This window comes from Hyla sarda, chromosome 2 (genome assembly GCF_029499605.1).
Source record: "Hyla sarda isolate aHylSar1 chromosome 2, aHylSar1.hap1, whole genome shotgun sequence".
In the NCBI taxonomy this organism is placed as follows: Eukaryota; Metazoa; Chordata; class Amphibia; order Anura; family Hylidae; genus Hyla; species Hyla sarda.
In genome coordinates, this window is record NC_079190.1 from 46,046,950 (window position 1) to 46,069,416 (window position 22,467).

Sequence of the window (22,467 nt, forward strand, 5' to 3'; positions counted from 1 at the left end):
TGCTGCTTCTGCTGCCTAAAGGGGAGCCCTGCTGATTCTGCTGTCTAAAGGGGGGGCCCTGCTGCCGCTGTCTAAAGGGTAGCCCTGCTGCTGTTGTCTAAAGGGGAGCTCTTCTGCTTCTGCTGCCTAAAGGGGAGTTCTGCTGCCTAAAGGGGAGCTCTGCTGCCTAAAGGGGAGCTCTGCTGCTTCTGCTGCCTAAAGGGGAGCTCTGCTGCCTAAAGGGGAGCTCTGCTGCTTCTGCTGCCTAAAGGGGAGCCCCTGCTGCTTCTGCTGTCTAAAGGGGGGGCCCTGCTGCCGCTGTCTAAAGGGGGGCCCTGCTGCCGCTGTCTAAAGGGGGGCCCTGCTCCTGCTGTCTAAACGGGAGGCCCATTGTCTACAGGGTGGGGCCTGCAGTCTAAAGAGGGGGGGGGGGCTGCTGTCTACAGGGGGCTGCTGCTAATGTCTGCAAGGGGATACTACCTACTATTAAAGACAATCTTACTGCAGAGTCACCTGCCCTAACTTGAATTTATATGTAGACAGTGCAGGTGACCTGGTTTCTACCGCTGCTCACCATGTGGTCATCGGTCTCGCCGCCAATCCAAATTCCCTGTTCTGTCCAATGGAGAAGAGAGAAATCTTGGCTCATACTACAGCAGCCGCCTCCATTGTACACAACAAGGACCCACATATCATACGGTAAACAGCGCCAGAAACCGCGTCACCCTGCTGTCAGATTCCCTTTAAAATATAAGTACTCGTACTTGTTATTGGCGAGTACTAGAATTAAAGTATCGGTACTCGTACTCGGGCTTAAAAAATGGTATCGGGACATCCCTAGTAGCATACCACAGTGGTAGTGTAATTTTTGTAGGATTTATATTGTGACATCTATACTAAGACCAGAAGTCATAAACCCTGCAAATGATAAAGCCTCCATCCCCCAAGGTATTTACTAAGTGTAAACCAGAAAACGACAACTCAAACGCAGGGAAGTTTATCCTGTGCTGCATTATGTGAACAACATTGATGTACACTGCATAATTTTCCTTGTGGCAGTGTAGTGAAAGTGATTGCTTATGTACTCACCAGGTTCTACAGTTTATAGCTGGTTGCTTGGGGTTTCACCTCAAGGACACTGTCATCCACTTAAAGGGGTACTCCCATGGAAAACTTTTTTATTTTTTTTATTTTTTTTTTTATCAACTGGAGCCAGAAAGTTAAACAGATTTGTAAATTACTTCTATTAAAAAAAATCTTAATCCTTCCAATACTTTTTAGGGGCTAAATACTACAGAGGAAATGCTTTACTTTTTGGATTTCTCTGATGTCATGACCACAGTGCTCTCTGCTGACCTCTGCTGTCCATTTAGGAACTGTCCAGAGCAGCATATGTTTGCTATGGGGATTTTCTCCTGCTCTGGACAGTTACTAAAATGGACAGCAGAGGTCAGCAGAAAGCACTGTGGTCATGACATCAGAGAAATCTAAAAAGTAAAGCATTTCCTCTGTAGTATACAGCCCCTAAAAAGTACTGGAAGGATTAATATTTTTTTTAATAGAAGTAATTTACAAATCTGTTTAACTTTCTGGCAAAAAAAAAGTTTTCCATGGGAGTACCCATTTAATGTCAAGGGACCTTCTAACAAATAGTGTTTCTAAAGCAGAAAACCCCTCCAATATAGTCAAGTAATTTACTTTAATTAATTTTTTTTTTTTAAATATACCTCACAGATTTAATATAGACTGTAATACAATGCTGAAAACCATTGACAGTCTGGGAACCATCTGCATTGCTAGCAATCCAAAGTAAGTACAAGCTATCTATATATTTTATTTTATTTTATTACATTTGCTACAGTCACTAACATGAGTTTAACTGTACTGTAAGGGTAACGCACACTACTATTTGGGAAAGAGCTGCAGACAGTATGCACAAAAATCCATGTGGATTTTGCCGCTGATTTGCTGCATCAAGTGCACAACATAAATTGGCATGCTGCAGATTTAAAAAAACGCTCTGCAGGTTAATTTCAGGAAAATATCCGCTGTGTGTAGATGGCATTTCAGATATTACATTTACTTTGCTGGCACTATAATCTGCTGGGGATTTGCCATGCAAATTTCTGCGCTAAAAATCTGCAGCAAAATTAGTCTAATGTGCGTTTATCATAGTGTTTTCCAACCAGGGTGCCTCCAGCTTTTGCAAAACTACAACTCCCAGCATGCCAGTACAGCCCAAAGGCTGTCCGGTCATGCTGGGAATTGTAGTTTTGCAACAGCTGGAGGCACCCTTTTTGGGAAGCACTGGTTTACGATAAGGGTACATCTACACGTGATATTGCTGCAGTTTTTCTGCAGCTTAATTTTGTCACGTATTGATTTCAGCGGGTAGCAAAATCCGCTGTTGAAAATCTGCAGCAAAATAGCCCCATTGATGTCAATGCAAATTCCCGATTATTTTCTGCTTCAAGAAAGGAGTGGGTATGTGCTGACTGTAGTCCTTGTCTCGGTGAGCTTTTGGGATGAAAAACTACATATGGTGCACTTCTAAATCAGCTTTTTCAGCTTGACCTTCTTATTTTCACATTTTGCTTATTGTCTTATAGAAGCCAGGTCACATTCAGTGTGAAAACAGCATTCAAGGAATCACAACATTTAGATGTCAAGTCGGAACACAAAATCATTCGGGAGCATCTAAAAGATTGCTCTAAAGCCTTGGATTCCAAACAGTGTGAATCTGATTTTGGATGTATGGACATAGATGAACACAGTATGGAGACAACCAGTCAGCTGGCTTCTGGAAAGGACCCCCATAACGCTCAAGACCTAAATCTGATTTCACTAAACACTGATGCATCACCACAGTCCATGAGTACCCCCGATGTCATCATAGAAGAAATTATCGAGGAAGACCAACCTTGTAAGGCTGGTGGGTTTCCTTTTTTCATGTGGATTTTTTTTACAGTGTATTATGCGAGTAGCAAAACTTCCGATGCGGACTTGGATTCCGCCAAAAAAATTAACATGTTCCCATGTCCCAATCGTCAATGGGACTTAGAATTTTTGTACTTATTTTCATGGCAAATCTATGGGAATCCTGCTCATTTTTGCAGGTGCAGATTCCGGTAATGGTTTAATGGTTTTTTAACAGCTTCCGTCTCGCTATGAACATAAAGTCTGTATTCCAGGCAGAAATAACAAATTGGAGATTTATCAGTAAACTGGTGTTTTAGTAAGACAAAAATGTTTTGCAGTTGCCGGAATACTAAAAAATAGAAACTTTAATAAATTACAAAGTTTCCTCTGCTTGTTAGGCCTCTTGTTTCCCCTGCATGTTGGAATGTCTCCACAGAAAATCTCTGTGCTGACATTCCACAAACTGCGCGCAATATGAATTCCGTGCGTCTCGGAGGGTGGAGGCCGCTCTGGACAGGTGATTATCAGACATTGAGGGGGAGATTCATAAAAAACCTGTCCAGATGAAAACTTTCTGAGTTGTCCATAGCAACCAATCAGATTTCCTCTTTCATTTCCCAGAGGTCTTTTCAAAAATAAAGAAGCAATCTGATTGGTTGCTATGGGCAACTCTTCCTCTGGACAGGTTTTAAATAAATCTCCCCCTTAGAATAGAGGATAAGTGTAGTTCCCCAGATGTAGTTCCTTTTAATGTCGGTAAAGCTTTAACTGCCCTAGCCCTTTATTTCTGTTCATTTTATTTCAGACTCCAGTGAGCCCCAAAATGATACCGCCCTTGACTGCACTAAAGAAAAATCTTTTGGCGAAAGGTAAGACCTTAAAAGTATTAATGCCTTGCCAGACTCATTTATATTTAATATTCTATTCACTAAATCTGTAATTTAAAATAAAATTATTAAAGAGTACATCTCATGATCACTGCCCCATCATGATAAACCACCCTCTGCTTTTATTTTTATTATTTTTTAGTTTTCTACCTTGATATCACTCTGTATTTTCTGCTCAGTCAGATGCACAGACTGGCAAGGGGCGTTCCCCAGCAGGCGTGACATCATCTGAAACCATACAGGGGAGAACTTCCTCTTTTGCCCAGAGCAGTTCAGTGTGTGAGATGAGCTATGATATGATAAGGCTGTACACACCCCCCTCAGCACTCCAGACTGCATTTCCTGATTTTGGACTTCTTCCAGGCTAGCAGGAGTGCATAGTCTGTGCAAGCGATGGGGGGAAATGTGCTCTGTACAAGTAGGGAGACACCAAGTGGCAGTTTTTTTAAACACAAATAAAACATCATTTTTCTTGGTCGCTCTTTATTGGGGGACACCGATATCGATGGGTATATGCTCTTGCCACTAGGAGGCGCTGACACTAGGAAAAAAAAGTCTGCTCCTTCCTGGCAGGATCTTTTCTTATTTTCTAGTTAAGTAAGTCTAGTTAGATTCATGGTGCTACCTGATCTCCCACATGCGACAAAGGGGCACGGTGCAAAAGAGTATGAGCCGTCAACCCCTTCTCGCCAACGGCCAGCGCCTGGAGGTTGTACCCTGGGTCCGGGTCCCCCACTTGCCCCTGCCTGCCTCTCTATGGCAGCTTGGTGTGAGGCAGCGCGGCCTTTAGCTGATTAAAGACTTTAGGGTGAGTATGAGAAGACGGAGCCCATGGGTGAGTATGTACTACAAACCCCTTCCCCATCTCCCCTCCCTTTTGCTCATCCGGGGGTCCCTTTTCTCTATTGTGCCCAGCTCCCCAGCCGCCTTTACATGTGGCTGTTTCTGGGCCAGACACCTCATGGCCTCCAGCACATTCTGGAGGGGACAGTCCCCCTCTTAGGGCAACACATTTCTACCACTTGTATTGCGGCCAGACACAGTGCCCTGGCCGCGTTTTCTTCGGCCGGAGACTTAATGCCTGCTGCCCCAGTATGTCTTCTGGGGGGCAGGTCTCCATTCCCATGTGGCTGACCGCGTCCCCAGGGGGGCGCAAACAGCCCGCTTACCGCTCTTATGTTGAGGCCAGGCACAGAGTCCTGGCCGCTTTCTTTAATCTGCTGACAGGAGACTCTTCTCGGGGCAGCGGGTCTCCGGTCCCACGCGGGTGACCGTATCCTCAGTGCGGCACACCAGTCAGCTTTCCATTCTCGTGTTGCGGCCAGGCGCACTCTCCTGGCCGCGTTCTCTTATCTGCTGACTGAGACCCTCTGCAGCTGCGGGCAAGCAGGTCTCCGGTCCCACACGGCCGGGTGCTTCCCCGGTCGGGGGGGTGGGGGGTGGGGGGGGGGAACCGGCTGCATCATTGTGCCAGTTCCCCAGCCCTCCCCTGTAACGGCCACCGATCGTTCCTTATCGGCGGGCTGCGCTGTCTAAGTTTAACAAAAAAAAAAATACTGCTGGTCCCTCAGACCATTTGGTGGTGTTTGGATCCCTCTTGTGGCCAATAATAGTATTGTGCCCTTGATTTTTCTTTGTTTCTGGGTGAGCTCCCCCTTGTGACAACCAATCGCTGTTACAGCCCTGGACTGTCGTATCTGTTTTTCTCAGTTTAATATCTGCAGGGTCCCTTTCCTAGGGACTGTATTGGGGTTCGCTTTATTTCCTTCAGTCACCCTGTAAGGTGACCTGCTATAGACAAAATTACATTGAGTCAGTTGAGGCATGCCTCTGGCGTACTTATTTTCTGCAGGGTGTTCACGCTGTCAGGGAGTGTATGCGAACCGCTGTGGCAGGTTGTTGCCAGGGATTTCATGATCCCTTGGAAACTACAGGGGATATATTTGGTGATTGTTCTCTCCTTCCACTGAGTACCATACCATGTCTGTCGTGCCCACGGCCAAACTCCTGTCCCTCCCCTACCGAGGCAAGACACTGGGCGGGTGCCCTTGCAAGGGCTTTTCCATTTCTGGAGTACGCTCTGTCAGGTCCGCCGGCCACCTATCAAGGGGGTGTTCTTGGAATGTCATATACTGATTCCTTCCTTCACAGGCTGCCGCATCTGCCGATCGTGCTCTGGATCCTCACGTCCAGTGCAAGGTCTCCGTGGAAGTGTCCCAGCGCGGGGATGGATTTGACCGGATATCAATATGCTAGACAGTAGTTTCGCCTGTCACATATCTCACAACTGCCGTGGCTGGCATTTCGGTACCCCACTGTTAGTGCGAGGTGTCCGAAGGAGTTACCCGTTGCATACAATGGACCCATACCAGTAAGCCAGACAGTGGTCTGCTTGGTTTCCTCAGCCACCTGTCACTCATCACACAGCTGATGTATCTGCGGCTGGAGTTCCAGTACCCCACTGCTGTGGGAGGTGTACAAAGAAGTGCCCCAGCGTGTCCTATGGGCCCTATATGGGGTGACGGGGATACAATCCATGGCTTCTCAGCCTCCCCCGATCTCCTAAGGTGGTTGGGATACTATCCATGGCTCCTAGGCAACAACTCCCAGCATTGCCAGACAGCAATTGACTGTCCAGTCATGCTGAGAGTTTTGCAACAGCTGGAGGCACACTGTTTGGGATACACTGCCGTAGGGTATTTTTTGGTGGCGGAGGCAAGTGCCATGCTTGCATCTGGGTCCGCCCCTATGCAAATCCCTAATTTAGGCCTCAAATGCGCATGGCGCTCTCTCACTTCGGAGCCCTAGTCGTATTTCAAGGAAACAGTTTAGGGCCACATATGGGGTATCTCCGTACTCTGGAGAAATTGCACTACAAATTTTGGGGGGCTTTTACCACTTATGAAAAGGTAAAGTTGGGGTCTACATCAGCTTGTTAGTGTCAAATTTTAAAAAAATTTTTACACTAACATGCTGGTGTTGCCCCATACTTTTCGTTTTCATAAGAGGTAAAAGGAAAATAATACACCCAAAATTTGTAATGCAATTTTTCCAGAGAACGGAAATACCCCATATGTGGACGTAAAGTTCTCTGCGAGTGCATAGGAGCCCACCATGTACATTTGTGGCCTAAACTGGTGATTTGCACAGGGGTGGCTGCTGGTCACTGTGGTTCTGACATTACCACAAAAAAAACCATGTGACCCCATTTTGAAAACTACACCCCTTACGGAATGTGACAAGGGGTATAACAGGGGTGTGGAAATGTAAAAAAAAACTACTTGTCCAAGGGACTAAAGCGGAGCACAATCTACTTGTCCCTCAAGAAAATCCACTTGTCCTGGTAGATAAAATAATTTCAAATCCCCCCCCACTAGACCACCAGGGTTGGATATAAAATCTCTTTAGACACTGCTGTCAACTTAGACAGCTGTGATCTAATGGTTTAATAGCGGGCACGGCGATCGCAGCATGCCAGGCTATTAGCGGTGGGAGAGCTGTAGATTGCTCCTTTTATGCCCGAGGCAAGCCCAGAAAAGTCTAGATGTAACTTTTTATAATTTAATAGTCTGGACATTTCCACATGTAGCGATACCACTTATGTTTATTTTTGTTTAAAGAAAATTGGAAACTTTTATTAGGAAAGGGGCTTATTCACATATATATGCACTTTTTAAAATATTTTAATCACTATTTTTTAGTCTTCAAAGGGACTTCATAGGAGTCTTTTGATTGGATAACACTGAACGCCGCTGGGGGGGGGGGGGGGGGGGGGGGTTCTGCTTCTCCAGTTTGTGGTGCATTTTATTTACTCTAATTTATGTGTCAGAAAATGCTGGAAGTTGCATTTAGTTAGTAGATAACTACAACACCCAGCATGCCCTGATACAGCCTATGGTTGTGTGGGTGTTGCAGCATGTTGCACTGTATAGTAGTACAGTTAATGTTATTGTGTAACCTGCTGGGAGTTATAGTTTTAGTTTTGGTTCGTGTCAGCTGAAGAGCCATAGGCTGTGTCAAGGAATACGAAGAATTGCAGTTAGTAACTACAACCCCCAGGATGCCCTGATGCAGCCTATGCATATGCAGCCTAAGGATAGGGGATAAGGGGATAAGATGTCTGATCGCGGGGGTCCCGCTGCTGGCGACCCCCACGATCTCCCTGCTGCACCCGGTTGTTAAGAGCGTCGGGGGCAGTGCCGGAGGCTCGTGACGTCGCGGCCACACCACTTCAGTGCCAGTCTATGTGAGGGGGCGTGACGGCTGTTACGCTCCCTCACATAGACTTGTATTGAGGGGGCAATGCCGTGATGTCACGAGCAGGGCTTGACCGTGATGTCACGCTCCTCTGCCCCGCATCGCCAGTCATCCGGCGCAGAGCGAAGTTTGCTCCGTACACTGGATGTCTGGGGTGCCGCAGCCGAGATCTTTGTATAGGGGATAAGATGTCTAGAGGCGGAGTACCCCTTTAAGTAAGTTAAGCTAGGGAGCAAGAATAAAAGAGAGGAAAGACCAGAAAAAATAAAGGGGGTGGGGGTTGTCCAGATACCTGACGATAATGAAGAGGTCGAGCACATTAGCCCATTAATTTAGAAAAATCAGGTAAGTTCATGAACTACTGCCATATGATATCTCTAAGCTTCACAAGCCATTCAGAAGGTGAAGTACTACATGAGAACATGTGACCCCCCCCCCCCCCAAATCATAGTGAACAGAGCAATTTGGAGTGTTAGTGATTATTTTGCCCAAATAAGTTTGATGTCAATACTGTATGTTATTAATATGTATTCTTTTTTATAAATTCTATTCACAGAATTCAGTCATGGTAAGCCAAAGCGATTCAAGAACAGTCAGAGGATGACAGGCACCTGTGCTCCATTTTGTCAAAAGAAAAGTCAGTCCTTATAAACGCTTTTTCTTTCCTCCCGTGTGTAGTCTTGATCACGTTCTGCTTTGACACAAGAACGGTTTCTTTTTCTTTGCAGCCCCACAAGAACTTGTATACCTAAGTCATTGGCAAAATCCCTGCAACTTTTATGTCCGCTGTTTTTCCCAGAGAAGGAGGTTCATACTGCTTGACCGGATGCTAACTTCACTTAGTCGGACATGCAGCCAGTGTTATCCTACTGATGTGTTGGAGCAAGGTATATACATATATATGTTCTGACTTGTGCAAGTTCTACAATTTGCTGTGTAACTTTTAAATCCGTGTTACTTTTTTTTTTAACATTTACATGAAAAACAGAAACCGAAAAACAAAATCCCCAACTCCAATCCCACAACACCACCCACCAACAAAACAAGTCAATTAGAAGCCTGAGTCCAATGCACTGCCCTGCAGAGTGATCAGAGGCTTGACAGAAAATATAAGTGTCCCAAGAGTCAACTAAACGAAAAGATATACAAAAATGGCACATAGCATCACTTTGGAGGTTCATTTTTGTGACCTTTATTATAAAATTGTGTATACCTTTACAGTATACCTTTTTTGCTTTTAATCTTTGAAAAAGCCCTTTTTTTAAATTTATTTTTTAATTACTTTACCCACACATAATGCACGCTCACCAACACTATTCCTCCAGTGCCATCTATTTTGTACCAGCACTGTTTTAGCTGCATCCGTCCTTATATTTTGTTACCTCAGCCAGCACTCGCACCACAATACATTTACATGACTTTATGTGTAACAGAAAATGTCTGTTCTGGTCCAGCGGACTTAACTACAGAATTATATCAGGATGACATCCTCATCTATCAGATCCCTCCCGGCAGCTCACAGACCCCTCCCTAACCATCTATATGTCTCTCCATGATTATAATGCTGTTGCTGTTCTCTCCATGTGATCAGGATACATAGTAGTAGGGGAGTCCATACAGCTGCAGAATTATAGATGTGCACCGCCTCTGATTAACACTGCTGCCTTTGCTTTGGGTAAATTCTGTAGTGTTTCCTGTGTGACACTGCCTGAAAATGCTCCCCTATGTATAAGAGCTACAGACAGAGAAAAGGATACAGGCTGAAGCTGTATCTCATAAAGTATAATGCTCTGTAGTTTAAGGGACAAAAACCTGGTCTATAGGTTACTGTACTTAGATAGGACTCTAAGCCGCTGCAGTGATGAGGTTGGAACCCCTCTCTCTCTCTCTGTAAAGCCAGAGGCATCATGGGAAATGTATTCATCATTAGAGAAAGCATATCGGAGAGGAAATAGAAATCAAGATGCCTGAAAACCCATGCACGCTACATCAGCTAAAATGGACATATACAAGGCATATTCAAGAGCCACTACATTATTCTCGAATAGTTTATACTGCACAATATGGGGAAAAAAAAGAGTCCCGTGGTGCTTCTTTAAAGGGGTACTCCTCCCCTAGACATCTTATCCCCTATCCAAGGGATAGGGGATAAGATGTCAGATCGCCGCAGTGCCGCTGCTGGGGAGCCCCGGGATCCCCGCTGCGGCACTGCGCTATCATTATAGCACATAGCGAGTTCGCTCTGCACGTAATGACGCGCAATACAGGGTCCGGAGCATCGTTACGTCACGGCTCCGCCCCTCGTGATGTCACGCCCCACCCCTTTCAATACAAGTCTATTGGAGGGGGCGCGGTGGTAGTCACACCCCCTGCCATAGACTTGCATTAAGGGGACGTGCCGTGATGTCACGAGGGGCGGAGCCATGACGTCACGCGGCTCCGTCCCCTGTATCGCCCGTCATTACGCACAGAGCGAACTCGCTCTGTGCTGTAATGATAGCGCAGTGCCGCATCAGGGATCCCGGGGCTCCCCAGCAGCTGCACCGTGGCGATCTGACATCTTATCCCCTATACTTTGGATAGGGGATAAGATGTCTAGGGGCGGAGTACCCCTTTAAGGACTGTATAATACAAGTAGAAAGGTGGTAGAAGTTATATGGTCACTGTTACAAGCAACTTCCTTCCATTTGGTAACTTGTGTGATACATTTCCCAACACTGAAATTAAAACGTCATAAGTCCTTCACAAGGGAATGTTACACTGGTGCTAAACCCGGCATTATGATGTGGGGGGGAATAATGTACGGTAGCTTGACCCCTCTAGTCTCCATTTCGGATACACTGACAGCTCACCATTAGATTGATTTAGTCATGATACCGGTGGTGGAAGCCATTTCTCTGAAGTGTCCTTAAAGCTGTATTTCAACACTGCAATGCCAGGCCACACGTTGCACATGCTACTGTGAGCAGTCTGTGTGGCATAAATGTGTCATCCCGGCATGCAGCGTCTCCCAGACTTGTTTCCCATTGAGCACATCTGGGACATAATTGATCAGCAATTGAAAAGGGAGCGGTCAGCAGTGGTTTTTGCTGATGTGTGTGTCCAAGTGTATTTCTCAGACAAACGTTAATAACCTCATCATCAACATGTCCATTGATCCTGTGATTTCCAAATTTCCAGGACTTTTCCTTTTGTATGTTGCAATTTCAGTGTTTAAGAGGGAATTTGTTAATTACTACATGTACCATAAATGACTTGTGTATAGAAAAAAGCCCTACGTTTTTGGCCACAGGCTCTCTCAATACCCTGTCCAATGCTGATTGATAGGATGTTCTCAGCATCAGAGAGTCCATGACTGAATGCAGAAAGTTGTGATTGTAGCTTAGTTAGTGTTATATGCAAGAGAGAAAGAGCCTGGACTCTGTAAATATAGTCTGTAAACCTATTTTCATTCTCTAGAGCAGTGGTCTTCAACCTGCGGACCTCCAGATGTTGCAAAACTACAACTCCCAGCATGCCCGAGCAGCCAACGGCTGTCCGGACATGCTGGGAGTTGTAATTTTGCAACATTTGGAGGTCCGCAGGTTGAAGACCACTGCTCTAGAGGATGCACGCTGTACCTGAAAGGTAAATCAAGACTTCCCTGCTCATATAGTTCTGGGCAACTATGCTTGTGTTCCTACTGTGTACATGTGTATACAGTGCTGCCTCCTGAATTTAATACCCTCTCACCCCATTTTTTGATTATTATTTTTAGTAGGAACAGTTCACTGCTTAGGCTGCTTGCTGTGCGGTTGCAGCAGTTCACTGCTTAGGCTGCTTGCTGTGCGGCTGCAGATTGTTCTATTTCTGCTCACGTAGCACCTTTTAATCCCAATGCATCAGTATCTGCCTTTCTTCCTCCACATATCATCTATTCTACATTATTGTAGTTTATTCCCAGCACAGTGCCAGCCTGTTCACTCCAGCAGCTATATCATGGTGTAGCAGAGACGAGTAGGTATACTTCTGTAATTGGCCAAACAAGTAAAGGAAATGAAACTACTGCTGGCAAACAACCCAGTTCTGGTCTCACCTCTGAATTGGAGAGAATGAGAAACCACTGTGCACCAAGGAGGGGAATCTCAGGAGCTCAAAAACAGCAGAGAGGGCACTAAAATCACCTAGTCATCACTCTGAAGGGTTAATGTAACAAAACAATACCAATATTTAAAATTATTGTGAAATAAAGGTACGGTTTAATGTATATTAGTGTATTTTACAGGTACCTGTTAAAGGGGTACTACCGTGGAAATTTTTTTTAAATCAACTGTTGCCAGAAAGTTAAACAGATTTGTAAATCACTTCTATTAAAACATCTTAATCCTTCCAGTACTTTTTAGGGGCTGTACTAAAGAGAAATCCAAAAAAGAAATGCATTTCCTGTGATGTCCTGACCACAGTGCTCTCTGCTGACCTCTGCTCTCCATTTTAGGAATTGGAGAAAATCCCCATAGCAAACATATGCTTCTCTGGACAGTTCCTAAAATGGACAGCAGAGGTCAGCAGAGAGCACTGTGGTCAGGGCATCACAGGAAATGCATTTCTTTTTGGATTTCTCTTTAGTATACAGCCCCTAAAAAGTACTGGAAGGATTAAGATTTTTTAATAGAAGTGATTTACAAATCTGTTTAACTTTCTGGCACCAGTTGATTAAAAAAAAAAAAAATTTCCACGGTAGTACCCCTTTAAATGTATCTTGGAAAATGTGAAAGTTAGCTTTTATTTATTTCCTCATGGTTTTCAAGATCTCTGGTTGCTGTCTAAATTGCATACTGTTGATAAATGTGTCCATAGGTTTATGATTTACACTTTTTTACTATACTTCTGTAAGAACTGATTGAAATGTATAAAAGGACCATCTCAAGTTTCTTGTGGTTCGGGTCTCGTCTGTTTTCTAGGTGAAATAATTGCTTTCAAAAGTACTACACAAAGAAAATGGTGCCGTGGAAATATAATTCAGCTGATTCCTCTGGAAAGTAAATGCATTCCAAAACCTTGTGGACCAACAAGATATAAAATTGAAGATATCACACGGTTATCACTCTTCTTACTTGACTATGGAAGTTCTGAGACATTTGTTGCTAAAAGGTAGGGTTTACATATGTGCCCTAGTAGAATCTGGATACCGTATATACTCGAGTATAAGCCGAGTTTTTCAGCACGATTTTTCGTGCTGAAAACACCCCCCTCGGCTTATACTCGAGTGAACTCCCCCACCCGCAGTGGTCTTCAACCTGCGGACTTCCAGAGGTTTCAAAACTACAACTCCCAGCAAGCCAGGGCAGCCATCGGCTGTCCGGGCTTGCTGGGAGTTGTAGTTTTGAAACCTCCGGAGGTCCGCAGGTTGAAGACCACTGCGGCCTTCAACATCATCCAGCCCCCTCTCACCCCCTTTAGTTCTGAGTACTCACCTCCGCTCGGCGCTGGTCCGGTCCTGCAGGGCTGTCCGGTAAGGAGGTGGTCCGGTGAGGAGGTGGTCTGGGCTGCTATCTTCACCGGGGGCGCCTCTTCTAAGCGCTTCCGGCCCGGCCTCAGAATAGTCACGTTGCCTTGACAACGACGCAGATGCGTCGTTGTCAAGGCAACGGCTCTATTCCGGGCCGGAAGCGCGGAGAAGAGGCGCCCCCGGTGAAGATAGCAGCCCGGACCACCTCCTCACCGGACCACCTCCTTACCGGACAGCCCTGCAGGACCGGACCAGCGCCGAGCGGAGGTGAGTACTCAGAACTAAAGGGGGTGAGAGGGGGCTGGATGATGTTGAAGGCCGCAGTGGTCTTCAACCTGCGGACCTCCGGAGGTTTCAAAACTACAACTCCCAGCAAGCCCGGACAGCCGATGGCTGCCCGGGCTTGCTGGGAGTTGTAGTTTTGAAACCTCTGGAGGTCCGCAGGTTGAAGACCACTGAGGGCGAATGATGAGAAGAGGATGATGAAGGGGGGGGGGTGTGGGGATGATGAAGGGGGGTGGGGATGATGAAGGGGGGGGGGTGTGGGATGATTACAAGGGGATGATGAAGGGGGGATGTGTGGGATGATAAGGGGATGTGTGGGATGATGAAGGGGGGATGTGTGGGATGATAAGGGGATGTGTGGGATGATGACAAGGGGATGATGAAGGGGGGATGTGTGGGATGATAAGGGGATGATGAAGGGGGGATGTGTGGGATGATGACAAGGGGATGATGAAGGGGGGATGTGTGGGATAAGGGGATGTGTGGGATGATGACAAGGGGATGATGAAGGGGGGATGTGTGGGATGATGACAAGGGGATGATGAAGGGGGGATGTGTGGGATGATAAGGGGATGTGTGGGATGATGACAAGGGGATGATGAAGGGGGGATGTGTGGGATGATAAGGGGATGTGTGGGATGATGACAAGGGGATGATGAAGGGGGGATGTGTGGGATGATGACAAGGGGATGATGAGGATGTTAATGACGGGTCTGGATGATGACAGGGGGGGATGAGGTATTTCCCACCCTAGGCTTATACTCGAGTCAATAACTTTTCCTGGGATTTTGGGTTGAAATTAGGGGTCTCGGCTTATACTCGAGTCGGCTTATACTCGAGTATATACGGTATATACGGTGTATAGCATTATTACTGGTGTTGGCTTAAACTTCATATTAAAAGTTTAAAAAGTCTTTCAAGTTTTCAATATTTTTTTTTTTTATGCCATAAAAGGAAACAAAAATTATCATTGGAATTGTACTGATCCAAAGAATAAAATTTGCATGTCGGTTTTACCATATTCTGAACTTAAAATTTTAACTTTTAAAAATGAATTGCCCCACACAATTGTCCACAAAAGTGTGCCAATTAAAAGTCCAACTAGTAACATAGTAACATAGTTCATAAGGTTGAAAAAAGACCAGGGTCCATCAAGTTCAACCTATAACCCTAATAAGTCCCTACTGAGTTGAGTTGATCCAGAGGAAGGCAAAAAACCCTCATACTAGAGGTAAAAAAAACGGTTATCACTTTCTTGCGGTCTGAACCACAGTTCCCAGTGGCTTGGCTTCTGTCTGCCCCACCAGAAGCTACCAGAGACCACCCCAATTAATCGTGGTTAATATAATGAAGCTGCATATGGTTTTACTCAAGAAATGTCATGCTGGACCTTCTTTATACACACTAATTATCAGTTTGACAGGTCAGAATGGTACAATCTAAGTATTGCTTACTTGTTTGTCGGCTGGTTTTTGGCCTATCTGGCCGATAATTTGCCCATGTAATATGGGCCAAAGATGGAGATTTTAGTGTTTTCTCGTTCGGCTCCATTGGGGGACTCAGGAACCGTGGGTATATCTTGCTGCCACTAGGAGGCTGACAAGAGGCATTAACAAAAAAGAAAGTCTGCCCCTCCTGGCAGGATATACCCCGCCCACTGACTCTGAGCTAATCACTTTTAGCTTAGTGTCAGTAGGAGGCAGACACAGGTCTGGACACCTGGTCTTCTATTTATTGTTTTCTAGTTTTTCTAGAGTTTTCCATTTCCCATCCTTTGTTATTTTCGGCTGGTTTAGGTTGGGGCGACAGGAGCATGGCACTGCCTTGGCATTCTGTACATGCATGGCCCTGTTTCCGACTCCCTGGCGCGGCAAGCTCCTTAAGCGCCGCCCACTATTTTCGCTTGACCCGGCACTCCACCTCTCCTCCTGGGTCCCTTCCAATGCCCTGCTAGCGCATACGACAGGTCTGTGTTGGCCTCTCCTGGCCTAGCGCATGCTGCAGGGGTCGCATATCTCCTCCCCCTTTGGTCTTTCTGCCTGTGGGAGGCTATGAACTCCCAAGGAGGGCTGCTCCTTGCTGGTGCTGTCACGTGGGTCTCCTCCTTCCTCCCTCTGGCTGCAAGGGACCCCTTCCTGCACACGCTGCTGTTCCTCCAGCTGCTCTCTACAGGGATCTCATGCTGCTATTCCTGCACGCTGCTGTTCCTGCTCGCTACTTTTCCTGCACGCTGCTATTCCTATTCAGCGGCTTCTAGACATAGGGACCTCCATCTCTGCACGGGACCTCCACCTGCACTGCGGTTCCAGCTGCTACAGGGCACGGGAACCTTGGTGAGCTTGTTCCTTTTATCTGCCCTAAAAAAACGATATCGGTCGATCCCTAGTCGAAATGGCTGCGGGCTATGTTTCCATTTGCCCAGGACCTGGTTTCCGAATGGACCGCCCCACCAACAGTGGACCCTCCAGTCTCTCGCCTATCCAAGGCCACCACTCTTCCTCTGGCTGATGCGGCTTCCTTCAAGGAGAGGTGGATTGAGAATTTGGCAAAATTTGCATTAGTAGCAGTAGGCTTGCCTTGGGTAGCCAAGGCATTGTCAGCCTGGGCTTCCCAACTTCGCCAAGGGATTTTATCCGGGGCTCCTCCAGATGATCTGGCTCACCTCCAGATCTCCAACACTGGTAATTATCTATGCTCGGCATCTCTGGAGTCCACAGATTGGGCGGCCTTTGCTGCTGGCAACTTGGTGGCTATCAACCGCTCTATGTGGTTGAAGGCCTGGAATGCTGATGCGGCCTCCAAGAAATCTCTCACTGAGATGCCCTTTACTGGTGGCTGTCTGAATGAAATCATTTCTGAGGCTACAGGTGGTAAGAGCTCTCTGCTCCCTCAGAATAAGGTGCGTTGCACCGAATCTTGCCGCAAGTCCCCTCTGGTCCTTTGCCTCGGGCCGCTAGGACAAATTAGCAGCTTTGCAGTCTCGGAAGGCTCCTTCCTTCAAAGTGCGTCCCTCATGGAAGTAGGAAGGCCGTTCTGGGCAGGGGCTTTTCCTCTCAGGTTGGTGGTCGCCTGTCCCTCTTTTGGGACGTTTGGGTGGCGCATGTCCAGGATTCCTGGGTATGGGACGTTGTTTCCGACAGCTACCGAATAGCCTTTGGTTCTTTTCCACAGGATCGTTTTTTCCAGTCCCGTCCTCCCCGCTCTCCTGTCCTGGCTGCGGCTTTTCAGTCTGTGCTCCACACCCTCCTTGCGCAGGGGGTCATTGTGCAAGTTCCGCCCCAAGAACGTTTTTGGGGATTTTATTCAAATCTGTTCGTCGTTCCCAGTAAAGGGGGAACGGTCCGTCCGATTGTCAATTTGAAGCTCCTAAAACGGCACTTGCGCCTGCGGCACTTCCGAATGGAATCTCTCCATTCTGTTGTTGCGTCCATGGACCAGGGTGCATTTCTGTCTTCAGTGGACATCCAGGATGCTTACTCCCGTTCCTTCGGTTTGCGGTCCTTCAGGCCATTTTCAGTTTGTGGCTCTGCACTTCAGGGTGGCCACGGCCCCCAGGGTCTTCTCCAAGGTCTTACCGGTGGTAATCGCTATCCTCCGCTCTCGGAGAGTTTTATCTGGACGACCTGTTGATCAAGTCTCCGTCCTTGGCCCAAAATCACACTTCAGACCCTGACCGGTTTCGGCTTGGTGATCAATCGGGAAAACTCCAACCTCTCTGTCTGTTTTTTCTGGGGCCTCACTTCAACATCGCAATAGCTCGGGTTCTGCTTCCACCGGACAAGCTGAGTGCTCTGCTGTCCGGGATTAGTCTCTTGTGCCGCCCGGAACCGGTGGCCATCCGTTCTTGCATGGAAGTGCTGGGCAGGAGGGTGGCAGCCATGGAAGCGGTTCCCTTTGACCAGTTCCGTTGTGTCGCCCTCTCCATTGGGCCATCCTGTGCCTGTGGGACAAATCTCCACTATCCTTCCACCACCGGATCAGTCTGCCCCTCACAGCTCACCAGCCTCTCTTTTGGTGGCTCCGCTCCACCATGAGGGACGTTAGTTTCTCCCGCTGTGTTGGCAGGTCTTAACGACTGATGCAATTCTCCTTGACTGGGGGGTGTTTTTCAGGACTGGATGATTCTGGGCCGTTGGTCTCCTCAGGAAGCCAGTCTCCCCATCAACGTCCTGGAACTTCGGGCCATCTTTCTTTGTCTCCTCCACTGGGAGTCGTTACTCTGAGGTTGCCCGATTAGAGTTCAGACGGACAACACTATGGCAGTGGCTTATAACAATCGCCGGCGCGGGGGGGGGGGGGGGGGGGGGGGTGTATGCGCACTCACAGCCTCGACCCCGGGGAGTGGTCTCTCCACCTGGAGGTGTTCACAGAGATTTGCAACTGTTGGGGGACCCCGGATGTGGACCTCTTTGTGTCCCGCCTAAACCGGCAGGTTCCCGGCTTTGTGGTCAAGTCCCGCGATTCTCCGGCCGTGGACGTGTTGGTCATTCCTTGGGCGCAGTTTCCTTACCTCTTCCCTCTACCCAGGGTAGTGAGGAAGCTCAAGGAGGAAGGCGTCTCGGCAATTCTTGTGGCTCCGGACTTGCCCCGACACCCGTGGTTCGCCAACGTAGTTTGCCTCGTTGCGGACAATCCCATGTGGCTTCCGGTTCGCCATGACCTTCTCTTTCAAGGTCCTTTCTGCCACCCCAATTCACTGCCTCTGCATTCGTTGCCCTCTGCCTGATTTCTCTCTGGCTGTGTTCTGCTTTACCACCCGGGGACTGCTTTGGCATGTCCCACAGTTCCTGTGTCCCCCAATGGAGCCAAACGAGAAAAGTAGATTTTTTTATACTCTCTCTAAAATCTCTTTCTCAGATGATCCATTGGGGGACATAGCACCCCACCTGTTGTTTGTTAGTTTGTTGACCTGAGAGTCGGTTGCCTCTCAGTGGGTTTGTTTGGAGGTTTTTGTCTGGGCCTTACTCGGACTTCTGTAGTGTTTTTTTGGTTCTCTCCTACTGCTTTGGGACTAAACGGATTAGCTCAGTCAGTGTTGGGGGGGGGGGGGGGGGGGGGATGTTAGGTATATCCTGCCAGGAGGGGCCGTCTTCGTTTTTGTTAATTCCTAGTGGCAGCCTCCTAGTGGCAGCAAGATATACACACGGCCTCTGTGTTCCCCAATGGATCCGCCGAGAAGGAGATTTTACAGGAAGTATAAAAAATCTCCTGCCACCGGTCAGTAAGAAATGGTGTACAAACTTTATTTTTACAAGAACTTGTATCCCCTCCACAAGTGGTTTTATTTGTGATTAACCAATCCAGTAAGACATGTTTCTATTCATTTTCTTTTTAAAGGTTTGCAGGCAGCTATTCCCTGAACAGTGACCCAGTGATGGATTGTGAAACAAAAGTTACTTCCCTGCATACAATCTTATCAAAACTGAGTTCAGCTACAGATGAATGCATACGGTTCATGCCACCATTTGCTGTCCATTGCTCTTTAGATATTGTCCCACAAAGTCCAGTGAGTAAAACATTACATATGTTATGTACACTCCAGAACTTGTATTAGTGTTAGTCAATAGTAGAATCGCATTCACCCATTTTCGCCCCCCCCCCCCCCTTTCTTTTTATTGTCAAAATAACCACTTTGCTCACAACTTCTACTTTGTAACAGTAGGAATGCTTTAAAGGAGATGTACAAATACTTTTAAGTTTTAATGTGAATTCGGGTAAAAGAGCTGTCATGGTGCACATCTACAATCTTGTATAATGATCTGATTGCTTCTCAGCATAATATCAAAAACTAACAGGTTGTTAGTATACATTTTGATCAAAAAGTACAAGCCCACTCGCCACGTCAAGGCCACCTATCCAGAGTGGGTCCCTAACGTCCCTAGCATAAAATGGCGCAGCACCGGGCGGCGACCACCACCAACGCCAATGCCCACAGGGGGGGGAAACGACCCACTGGCAGAGCAGCCCCAATGCCACTCAAACCAGTCTATGAGCCGCACCCCCCCGCAGACACGGCGCCACGGCAGCAACGGACACCGCACAGCACCACACCAGTGTGAACAGAGATGTAAAAGCTCACTTACCATACTCTCCCAGTCAGACTGGGAGGCAGCTAGGAAAGAAAAGTTTTAGATAGCAGGGGTTCCGACTGCTTGGACCCTCTGATCTCTTGTACGGGTCCCGGCTTTTTCTGGCAAAATGCCCCCTCCATATATCTCTATGGGAGAGCTGTTCGGCTATCTTTGGCTCTCCTATAGAGATATATTGGGGGAGGGTGTGTATGTTGGCCACCGGTTCTTGTGGGGGTCTATGCACTGTTTCCGGGGAGAGTTGGAACCCAGTGCAGGAGATTGCAGGGGGAACCAGCTGTCAGACCCCCCAAGATCTAAAACGTATACGTTTTTGTATGTGATACGTCTCCTTTAAACATTCATAACATTCATTCATATTTTATACAAGTCAGGAGTTTTCTCTAACATCCCACACATGTTGTCTGTAAAGAGATATACTTTGCATATTTTCAATAGAGGTATACAGATATACATGGGGAGATCATAAGAGTCTGCTCAGAATAAATGTAAACATGGCCTAACTTGAGAAGTCAACTGTCATGCGCGACAGGTCCCGGCTGCTATCAGCAGCCAGGGACCTGCCTGTAATGGCGCACATCAGCGATCGTGCTGATGTGTGCAATTAACCCCTCAGATGCATTGATCAATACAGATCACGGCATCTGTGGCAGTGCGGTCACTAAAATGGATGATTGGATTGCTGCGGGGATCCGATCATCCAGAACAGCAGACGGAGGTCCCCTCACCTGCCTCCGCCCCCTTCCCCGGGTCTTCTGCTCTGGTCTGCGATCGAGCAGACCAGGGCAGAAGATAGCCGATAGCACTGTTCAGTATCTGCAAACAAGTGATTGCAATCAATAGTCCTCTATGGGGACATAAAAAAAAAAAAACTATTTGGTATCGACGTGTGCATGAATGTCTGAACTATCAAAATATAATGTTAATGATCCCGTACGGTGAACGGCGTAAGCATAAAAAAAAGTCCAAAATGCCGCTTTTTTTCACATCATATTCCAAATTAATAAAAAATTTACTAAAAGTTTTAAATATATGCAAATGTGGAACCAATAAAAAGTACAGATCACGGCGCAAAAACGAGCCCTCATACCGCCGCTTATACGGAAAAATGAAAAAGTTATAGGTTGTCAAAGTAGAGGTATTTTAAATGTACTAATTTGGTTAAAAAGTTTCAGATTTTTTTTTTTAAGATTGTGCAATAATAGAAATGTGTTGTAATCATGGGTATCCTTTTAATCGTATTGACCCACAGAATAAAGAACACGTCATTTCTACCTAAAATGAAAATGAAACCTTCCAAAATTTGCAAAATTGCGGTTTTCTTAAAAATTTCCAAAAAAGTTATGATTTTTAGAAGGTGAGGAGGAAAAAACGAAAATGCAAAAATTTTATTTGCAGAGTCCTTAAAGGGTTTATCCAGGAAAAAACTTTTTTTTATATATCAACTGGCTCCAGAAAGTTAAACAGATTTGTAATTTACTGCTATTAAAAAATCTTAATCCTTTTAGTACTTATGAGCTTCTGAAGTTAAGGTTGTTCTTTTCTGTCTAAGTGCTTTCTGATGACCTGTGTCCCGGGAACCGCTCAGTTTAGAAGAGGTTTGCTATGGGGATTTTCTTCTAAACTGGGTGTTTCCCGAGACACGTGTCATCAGAGAGCACTTCAGAGAGCACTGTATTTTTTGATGTACTAAAATTAAACAAAAGATATATAAACTGGGTATCAATGCAAAACACTGAATACAAATAGCAATGAAAATTGCTGTTTCTAAAACCTTTTATTAATTTTTTACCGCACAAATATTTTTTGATTCAGTTTTGCCATGCATTCTGTGGTAAAATTAAATGGTATCATTTCAATTTGTTATGCAAAAAAAAAAAAAAACAAGCCTCAAATGGCTCTGTAAATGAAAAAATTAGAAAGTTATGGCTATTGAAAGAAAAGGAAAAAAAATAATTAAATGCAAAAATGAAAATCAGTTTGGTCATTATGCTGGTACTCCCCTGGAAAGCATTTTTTTTAAATTAACTGGTGCCTGAAAGTTAAATAATATTTGTTAATGACTTCTATTTAAAAATCTTAGTCCTTCCAGTACTTATCGCCTGCTGTTTTCTAGTTTCCTTTCTGTCTGACAACAGTGCTCTCTACTGACTCCTCTGTCCATTTTAGTAACTGTCCAGAGTAAGAACAAATCCCCATAGCAAACCTCTCTTGCTCTGGACAGTTCCTGACATGGACAGAGGTGTCAGCAGAGAACACTGTTGTCAGACAGAAAGGAAATTCTAAAAGAAAAGAACTTCATCTGTTGTATATAGCAGAGGATAAGTACTGTAAGGATTAAGATTTTTACTAGAAGTAATTTTCAAATCTGTTTAACTTTCTGGCACCAGTTGATTTAAAAGAAAATGTTTTCCAGTGGAGTACCCCTTTAAGGGGTTTAGGGTATCCTTTCATGCTGTCTAAACAACAAGTAATTAGGTGCACAGTCATCTGCTTCTCCCCACCCCACCAGCCTTCATACACCAATCAAGGCTGGTGGGGTGGGGAGAAGCCAATGGCGACC

At 46.1% G+C, this 22,467-nt stretch overlaps 1 protein-coding gene across 1 annotated transcript in view; it reads left to right on the forward strand.

Moving 5' to 3' along the window:
* Positions 1 to 22,467, forward strand: part of RNF17 (ring finger protein 17) — a 183,214-nt gene that overhangs the window by 66,640 nt on the left and 94,107 nt on the right. Inside the window, exons 10-17 of the mRNA XM_056560060.1 lie at positions 1,714 to 1,788; positions 2,589 to 2,911; positions 3,704 to 3,767; positions 8,425 to 8,444; positions 8,599 to 8,679; positions 8,771 to 8,929; positions 12,983 to 13,172; positions 19,153 to 19,321. Coding sequence (XP_056416035.1) covers positions 1,714 to 1,788; positions 2,589 to 2,911; positions 3,704 to 3,767; positions 8,425 to 8,444; positions 8,599 to 8,679; positions 8,771 to 8,929; positions 12,983 to 13,172; positions 19,153 to 19,321 — 1,081 coding nt within the window. The remainder of the gene's footprint in view (positions 1 to 1,713; positions 1,789 to 2,588; positions 2,912 to 3,703; positions 3,768 to 8,424; positions 8,445 to 8,598; positions 8,680 to 8,770; positions 8,930 to 12,982; positions 13,173 to 19,152; positions 19,322 to 22,467) is intronic.